Raw genomic sequence first — 9,491 nt, forward strand, 5'->3', positions numbered from 1 at the left:
TTTCATCAACCGGCTTTCTATTGATTCTTTATATTTGCCCCTCTGCTTCATTTTTATTGGTCACCACGTCACTGTCCCACCTGATCTTTACCTTGATGGAAGCCATACAACGAGGGTTCATCGATTTTTGAACATGCATGTTTTCAGTATTGTGAGTATATTGTTTTCTCTTCATGGACATTTTCTTTCAAAACATTGAAATTGATGAATAGATACAGTATAGTTTATTTAAATTATGAAGCAATGTGTTCTGAATAAATATGGATTTTAGGTTAAAAATCAACATTATGCAATTTTGCATAAATTATCAAGCATGATTGTAGCTCTCTGCTTAATAGTGATGACTTTCTTCTTTTCTCAGATGCCGCTGCTTGTGTTCTTTGCTCCATGTTGACTCTTATATGTGCTTTATTCCCTATAAATTGACCAAAGTGTCAGTCTTAATGGGGCTCCTGGTGGGCTGTTCTTGAAGAAGCTTCATGCTCTCCCTTAGACATTTAAACAATCCAGAGCTCCTTTTCTGTTTTCCTTGTATTATGAACCAATGTCCAGAAAAGACATTGAAAGAGTTTGTCTCATAAGTAGCTGCTGTTTGCTCATACTGTCTGTTCATCAATCTTCCACGAGTGTCATCTTAATAACTCTTAAAGCAACATGAGGAAAAGCAGTCTTTGTTACTGAAACTCTCGCTAAATTATTCTGAATATTACTCTCCCAAAAACACAGACCCTCAAGATAAGCTAATGGGCCTTCATGTCATGATGGCTGCTTCACTGTCTCAGTGACCTCATTTATTAAAAAGTACTGAAGTGAAGTTGTATTCCGTCTTTACTCGGGTGTTTCCTTCATTTTCTCAGTTACCTATAGGCTGTATGTTGTTGTTTTTTTATTTTTGCAACACATAGAAAACATGAACCCTCCACCATACAACATTCCAAAATATATACAGTTTATGAGTCCAATAAAACACAATAAGACCAGGAGATGCTGGCCATGTGAATAAAGTGCTGCTTCAGAGCACAGGAGGCCTTGTTGTCTACACACTCCTGTCTTCTTGTGCGGCTCTGATCGGCATCGGTTATTTCTATGCTTGTGTGGTGCTGTGTTGTCCACTTCTTACAAACTGCTCTGGGACTTCACATGAGGTGCTGCTAAAGAAAACTCAGTCCAGAAAGCATTTTTGCTTTAAAAGGGAGAGGGTTGTGACAGAAAGGAAAAATGACCATGTCTCCGTAACTTATTTGTGACGATTGTTCCTCTGATTAGACTACGGATGTTTGACTCTCATCTTACAGATCCAGTGTTTTTCAAGGCTGCAGTTTTGACTGGCTATTGACTCTTTTTCTAAGAAGGCGCATTCTTTGTCGTGATCAGTTTTATTCATCCTGCAAAATAAAAAAGGGAGTTTTAGACTATAAATATAAGACCAGACTTTGTCACTTGCAGAAATTCTCTGATGATTCTACACTTATTGGGTGGATTGATAAGGGGGACGAGACAGAGGAGAGGAGTCAGGGGGAGAATTTGGTTTGTTGGAGCAGAAAGAATTATCTACACCTTAACACCAGCAAAACTAAGGAACTGCATATTGAGTTTCACCGCACCAAACAGTCTCTGTGTCTGTTCACTATTCATGAAGTGGATGTAGAGGTGGTCCACTCTCCTACTAGTACTTGGGGTCCACATTAAAGACAGTTTGAGATGGTTTCAGAACCGCAGTCTGTTTTTGCTCCTTTTATGTGGGAAGTGACATCTTTCACATCTTCTACAACTCTGTGATGCCCAGTGTGATTTTCTATTCTGTGTTGTGCTGGGCTGGTGACATCACTGCAAGAGAAGCCCACCGAGTGCCTCATTAGGAGTATAACTGCCAAGTCAGAAGTTTTTCTTTGGTTTTAATTTTCAAGTGTTTTAGTCATTTTGGTGTAAGTTCTGAACACAGTGTGGATGTATATACAGTATATGTATTTATCTATCTATCTATTTATCTACTGTTATACTTAAAGAGATTCTGTAAAAAGCCAAATTTTCCTCTGGGGACAAATAAAGTTCTATCTATCTATCTATCTATCTATCTATCTATCTATCTGTTATATAGTTCCTTTCTCATATATCTATCTAAAAATTAAATTATTTATAATCTTATAATCATTTGCTTATTTTCTGAACCCAGGTATTCCAACAGAGATGTGAAGCTGGAAATTCTACATGATTAGGAAGTCAGTCCTGGTCCCATGGCACACACATAGAACTGATGCCAAAGTGCTCCATTTTTGGTATATGAGAGGAAACAGAAGTAGGCACAGAGAGATATGGGCAAACACTACAAAGACGGTGAATCAGCAAAGTCACTCACCAGGTGGGATCAGCAGGTCGCTCATCAATCCACATCCATTCCTGCTTAGGGTTCTTTTTAGTCCAATCCAGAAACCAAGAAAGGACCTGCACTGGGGAATAAGAAACTTCTGGAACAAAAAAACAAACAGAACATTGAAAAATTAGCATGAATGTTTGAAGGACCTTTGGACTCCATTAATTCAGCAGTCATCTTGACCATCACATGTAAATTTATTCAATTTCTGTCCCTTCTTGTCCAAGTCACTACAGAATACTTAGTACCTGCATAAATTCAAAGTGGGGATCCGTAGAGAAAAATCTAAAGACAAACAGTGGGATTACAATTGCCAAATGATATTGAGTATGGAGGAGGTATAAACAAAGAGAAGGGGTTCATGGAAGAATATCAGAACTCTAGCACTTACCTGAATTAATTATAAAGTCTGAAAACAAAGCACTTCACCATCTGGAGTAAATGTAGGGTATACAATATATAGACAGGGAAACAAGAAATAATCATTTAATTAAGTAAGAGACTAGTTAATACTTAGATAGTCCAGTACTTGAATAATTGAAATTAAATAACACCTTGTAGTACATGTCTTTTATTTCATTAATTTAATTGACACCTCTAAGGGTTTCAGTTTTTAGCTTTTTGCTTCCTAAGTACTATGGTTTTATCCTTCACCGCAAAATCTTGTGTAATAAATTACTTGGCAGTCCTAATTACATCTGTTGTGGGTGAAAACTGAGGCATGGAGTTGAAGCAGAAAACTTGACAACCTTAACGAAGAATCTGGATTACATATTGGGACAGCTTTGTTACTGTATTAATTAAACAAACTTACTTGATGAATGTAATGGTCTCTTCTTACTTGTCGAATTTCTTTTGAATATAAATGAATGTCCTGACTAAAAGACTTGTCTTATACCTGATGATGTTTGGTTTGGCTCTGGCTTATTATACATCTGTAATGGACAACAGAAAAGTGGCCAGGAATTGATGAGGGGACCTTCACTTTAAAGTTTCCTTTAATAGTTAGTGGGCTAGCAGTCTATTCAAGAATTGAATATCTCATGAAGAAAAGGCAAACCGTTATTAAATCTGTTCAAAGGAAATAGTTTTACCTAAACATGCTGGTAAGCTATTTTCCAGTGTGATAGATAGATAGATAGATAGATAGATAGATAGATAGATATGAAAGGCACCATAAAATAGATAGATAGATCATGGTCACTGCTAGGGGACATCTGGATAAGTATGGAACCTTTTAAGGCAGCACTTCTGCCACACCAGAAAGTGCTGCCGGAAGATCATCAGGAAGCACCTGGAGCACATCCAGGTGAACTATAAAAGAGGCTGCCTCAATCCATTCAATGAGCCGGAGTTGGGTGGAAGAGGATGGAGCTTGCGATGGGAGGAGTGGAGTAGAGGCGGCAATTGAAAGAGAAGGACTGTGTGCCATTATTGTGGATTGGTGCACTGACTCTATTGTGTAAGAAGGTGCGGAAAGAACTAAAAGTGTGTGTTTTCAACATCTGGCTATCTCAGTGTCTCTCTGTGTCTGGGCATCTTTCATAATAGATAGATAGATAGATAGATAGATATTTGAACCCAGGTGAAAATGTTTTTTTTTCACAGAGCTTCTTGTATAAATAATTACATAAATGCATAGATAAATAATATACACACACACAAAGTCCCAATCCCAGTGCAGCACTATATAGGCATATAAGTGTTGGTATAAAGGAGCCTCCATTGTTTTTCTTGACACACTTCTACTGAACAATTTGATGGCTGAAAGCTCTCAGTGTCGCTGTGTCACAGAGAGGATGTGCAGCATTGTTAATAATGACACTCAGCTTTCTCTCCTTTGCTATGACCTCCAGTGGTTTCATAGTGCATCCCAAAACTGAGCCTGCCCTTTTAATCAGCTTGTTGATTTGTTGGGCCTCTCCTGAAATTACTTTACCAGCCCAGCACACCACATCGGCCATCACCGAATTATAGAAGATGTGGAGGAAGTCACTTTCCACATTAAAGGAATGCTGTCTCCTAAGCAAAAAGAGCCTTTCCACTTGTGACTGTCACTGAGTGCTGTGCAAGGTGGACTGGTGAAGAAGCCGTACCAAACATGTCTATCCATAAAGTGGAAAATCTGAAAATGATATTAGGAGAGAAGACGTGGTCAAAAAACAGGCAGAGTTCTTGGACTGGATTGCCAATACTGATGCTCTGTGCAAGAGAGGACAAAGCCGACTATACTTCCTTAGAAGGCTGGCGGTCCTCCAACATCTGCAATAAGATGCTGCAGATGTTCTACCAGACGGTTGTGGCGAGTGCCCCTTCTACGCGGTGGTGTGCTGGGGAGGCAGAATAAAGAAGGAGTACGCCTCACGCCTGGACAAACTGGTGAGGAAGGCAGGCTCTATTGTAGGCACGGAGCTGGACAGTTTGACATCCGTGGCAGAGCGATGGACGCTGAGCAGACTCCTGTCAATCATGGAGAATCCACTGAACAGGATCATCTCCAGACAGAGGAGCAGCTTCAGTGACAGACTGCTGTCACCGTCCTGTTCCACTGACAGACTGAGGAGACCCCACACTATGTGACTCTTCAATTCCACCCTTAGGGAGTAAACGTTATCTATCTATCTATGTAATTTTGTGTTCCTGATGACTATTATAAAACTAATCTATCTGTCTAGGTCAATACCAAAAAGACAGCTGACCAATTGTCAAGAAATAAAAATGCTTACCAAAAGTGTCTGACCCAAAGTCTAAAGCCAGAAGAAAAAATTTGCTTGACAAATCAGTAAGAGAAAATATCTACGTAAAATCAAACAGAGAACTCTGATATCAGATGCTGGACGTCGTCATACGTTGCACACCCCTTAGTGCTGTTGGGATGGATTGCCGTGGCAGCAACCAATTCTAACTGAACATAAAGGTGGCACCCATTAAAGAAACAAAATTACATCACAAGAAGACACCACAAAACTTCCAACTTTTGACCTCTTTGAGGATTTGCAAAGTCAATAAGAAATTCATGATCATTTTGGGGTCAGAACCCCAGAATCCATGTGAAACAACTAGAGAAGGTAGGAAAATAAAAGTCAAATAGCTTTTTATAGCAGCAGGGGGCCAATCGTGACAGCTCTGAGTGTAAGGCAGAAAACAGCAAAGGACAGAACGTCAGACTGTGTTTCACTCCTGACTATCCTCTCTTCCCAGTTTCTACTCACCAGCTCCTCCTCATCCTCAATCACAGCAAGCTGAGCCCCCCTTGAGGTGCAGTCATCCTTACTCATCTGCCATGTTGTCTTATTAGTCGAAAGATAATAGCAGTTCTCTTTGTTTGGAACCCACAGCTCAGGACAGCACTTGGTTTGACTCTCTGGAAATGACAGAAATTAAAATATGATAAAAAAAGATGTAAGCTTTTCTTTGCATTTGTTTGGTTTTCCCAGAAATTAACAACTTGTGAATTTCCCTCCTCTTTCTTATATTGAAGTATTTACTCTGACATGTTTAGTTAAACTGCATGCACAACAGCTGTTTCAGTTCTCACACCTGTGTAGCTTGTGACCCATTTAACCCCAGCAGCATCCTACTGACTGAATGCATTTGTGACTTATCTCTCCTTCACATGTTGGCTGCTTGTTTTCACACCATAACTTTTCCCATCATGCCTTCACGCTGTTTATCAACTGGACATTTTGCTGCTTGGAATTTAGCATATCCAGCTGGAAGTACGTTATAAACATATGTGTCCTGCAGGCCGCTCCCTGAGAATGAGTTCATTTGAGATTGCAGCGAGTTACTTAATCCGAATCTATATAGAGATAACATAAACGATGATACCCATCCCTAGTGATACGGCAGTAAGATATCATGTAGAAGAAATAACTTCACTTTGCTTATTGTCATCTTACACTGCAGATAGTACAAAGCTAATTTCAAGACCCCATCCTGTAGTGGAGTCTGTCAGTGTCGTCAATTCAGATGTGGAAGGCATTGTCAGGAACAGGTGGTGACGTCTTCCATCCATTCGTTGGCTTCAAAGGTGTGCTGGGCAACGATCCAAGGCTTCATACTGTGTCTCCACATCCAGGACCACCTCGACGAACTTGCAATTCCAAACAAGACAAGAATGCTCTTCAAACAAGGGCGTAACTTTGCGTTGACTTAATAATAGAAATAGCACACGGTTACAGCTTCCCACAGTCTGAATATGCACAGTTTCCATTTGACCGAGTCCATCTTTTTGTCATGTTGCTTGCCTGGCAGTTCCCTGTGTCAGCTTCTGTGCTCAGTCTGGCTGTGTGTCTGTTGCACTGCATGCGAGTAAAAATCAGGTCTTATAAGACATATCTGCACAGATCTCAGTGACATTAAACTTATGCCTACAGTTGACTACAAAATATAAAGTTATCGTGCATAACACGCAGTTTGTTGTCAAACATGTAAGCCATGTGTGAGCTCCATTGACTCTGGACTGGTAGGAAAGTTGGTTGATAATCACCTACACCTTTTTTCCACAAGAGTAGAAAATGAAAATGTGGACAAACCTCAGTCTCCCAAAGTCCCTTCTGGTCCAAACTCTGTTTAAAAAGACCATCATCTGGAAGGCGGCGCTCAGTTTGAATTGTTCATCCAACAAGGAAGGACTTTGACATCAAGTCACCTTGTGGAACAGGAGCCTTGGTAAATTAATTGATCCTTCCATGTTTTTTTAATTTCTCGTTTTCCCTTGCAAGGAACTTGGGGTTAGTTCTCTGGCCCTCAAACAATTTAAACATGTCCTACAACTCTTCTTACACTGTATGATCACAGATTTCACTTCTGGTCCTCTAGTTCTAACTTCATGTATTTCTAGGACCTCATTTATACATTTCATTTAAGCCTTTACAGTAATTTAATGCCGGAAAGACTTCAGAGAAACAGCAGATATGTTTTGAATTCACTGCATGTTAGTGACCATCTTTAAGTGGCTGCCTAAAAATATTTGAGAAAAGGTACAAACTTAAATAATCACAAGAAGGTTCGGCATAATGAATCTGTTTGGTTTAGCAAACCACTGCAGTACGGTCACGATAAAAATAAATTAACAACGAACAGAAGAAAACTGAAAGACTCAACAACTGAGCTGACACTTACCCATGAGTTTCATGGCTGCGAAGGCCGCACCAGCAGCCACGAATAAAAACACAACAACTGCAATGGTGACCATCTTTAGGCATCGATCTTGCTTTACTGTTAAAATGATGAAATAAAAAAAAAAATATATATATATATATATATATGCCACACTGTTTAGGACTTCTGCCCTGACAGAGGTAAATCCTAGCCAGGTCTGTTTGTCAAGATGGTGGCTGCACGATCCTCTTCTGGTTGTGTTACTTTTATGAATTTCCATCCACATCCATTTAAAACATGGAATGCTGCTTTCCAAAAATCAACCAACCATCTTTAAAGCTTTTAATCACCACATAAAACTCAGACGTGCAGAGCCACTGTGTGCCATCATTTTCTTGTTCTGGTGTCTGCACCTGACCTTCTGTCTGAATTCAGAATTGGGGGTAAATGTGACTCCAATGAAGGATTTCACGTTGGCTAAGGCCAGTGATTTAATTTAGTCAGAATGAAGGTTGGGGCAAACGTTCATGTTGGGAGGAAGGTGTGTCAAGAAGAGGCAAGATGTGGGGTGTTGTAAAAGAGTTGTGGTGTGGTAATGCACAACTATTAAGGGGGCTTCTTTTCACTACGTTTACTGCATATCTGACTCTGCTAGGCATGGTGGTGTAGCGGTTAGCACTGCTGATTTAGGGATAATGTGGCCTGGGTTTGTACCCCACACCAGGATGTTGTCTAACTAGAGTCTGCATATTCTTCATTGTTTGTTTACTTTATACCCAAAAACGTTCATGATAGGTTCACATTAAATTTTTTTTTGCCCCTGTATATGTGGGCTTTATTGTGTGTAATGCGCTGGCAAACTCTCAAAAACCATTTCAAGCTTTTCTCCCTGTCTGAATATGCTCTGATCCACAGATTAAGCATGAACCATAATGTATGTGCATGTAGGCACGACAATATGCTTTTCAAAATAAAACAAAATATTTGTATTTTTTTTGGTTTTTGTGGCCACGGGATTTTTAGCAAACCTGTAGCCTTCTGTAGATAGATAGATAGATAGATAGATAGATAGATAGATAGATAGATAGATAGATAGATAGATAGATAGATCTTAATAGTTCAAAATATGAATAAATCTTCCAAAATATAGCAAAAAACCTCATAAGGAGATAGATTACAATAAACGCCTGGCTTGACCACAAAAGGCCAAGCAAAAAACTTTACAGTCCATCAAGCTCATTTATATTGATAATACCTAAGATGTCACAATATGTCATCCATAAATAAAGGACTTATTTAATAAAATAGACAATACAACAGATTGTTCAAAAGAAGAAGAAGGGAGCTGACCAAAAGGCAATCCTAAGTGAACAAGTCCCAAAAATATGCAATCTGAAAGAAAAATCCAAAACCAAGAGCAGAAAGGAATCTAAATTCAAACAACAAAAATACCAATTCCTACAAACACAAAACTTTATTTGTCCCAGGTAAATTTGACTTTCTACATTTATTAAAATTAATAAATTAATCAATACAAAAACAGGTAGATAAATGATTAATTAAATAAATATACATATGCAATTAATACTCAATTTTTGACTCACCTTTTCAATTCAATTTTGCTTCACATCTATTGCTTTTGGTACAATCTCTTCCTGCCACCTGACTATGTTTCTTCTCTGGATCTGTTTGTTTTTTTTGTGCTATATTTTTATCTTACCACAACAACAAGGATGTATGCAAATAAAATGAAGGACAAGAAAATAAGAATTACAATGGATTACTCAATCATTTTTCCCATATAGAGCTTTTCATCTATCTATCTATCTATCTATCTATCTATCTATCTATCTATCTATCTATCTATCTATCTATCTATCTATCTATCTATCTATCTATCTATCTATCTATCATCTTTTTGGTAAACTGAGTAGAATATTGAAATTAAGAAATTAAATTATCTGTACATTACCTTTGTGTGCCTGGCCCTCTCGCTCCTCGTCTCCTCTCCACT

At 38.8% G+C, this 9,491-nt stretch overlaps 1 protein-coding gene and 1 long non-coding RNA gene across 2 annotated transcripts; both read right to left on the reverse strand.

Moving 5' to 3' along the window:
- Positions 1-873: 873 nt before the first annotated feature.
- LOC120520544 lies at positions 874-2,460 on the reverse strand. The gene is made up of 2 exons (XR_005631871.1): positions 2,357-2,460; positions 874-1,385 (listed from the first exon to the last, which is right to left on the reverse strand). It is a non-coding gene; the product is annotated as an uncharacterized LOC120520544 (long non-coding RNA).
- Positions 2,461-2,996: 536 nt separating this feature from the next.
- LOC120520545 (C-type lectin domain family 4 member A-like) lies at positions 2,997-9,283 on the reverse strand. The gene is made up of 4 exons (XM_039742835.1): positions 9,082-9,283; positions 7,499-7,594; positions 5,584-5,735; positions 2,997-3,306 (listed from the first exon to the last, which is right to left on the reverse strand). Exons 2-4 carry the CDS (start codon positions 7,569-7,571, stop codon positions 3,250-3,252), a joined length of 282 nt encoding a protein of 93 aa, XP_039598769.1. The 5' UTR covers positions 7,572-7,594; positions 9,082-9,283; the 3' UTR covers positions 2,997-3,249.
- Between the last annotated feature and the right edge of the window lie 208 nt (positions 9,284-9,491).

Source organism: Polypterus senegalus, unplaced genomic scaffold (genome assembly GCF_016835505.1).
Source record: "Polypterus senegalus isolate Bchr_013 unplaced genomic scaffold, ASM1683550v1 scaffold_9531, whole genome shotgun sequence".
In the NCBI taxonomy this organism is placed as follows: domain Eukaryota; kingdom Metazoa; phylum Chordata; class Cladistia; order Polypteriformes; family Polypteridae; genus Polypterus; species Polypterus senegalus.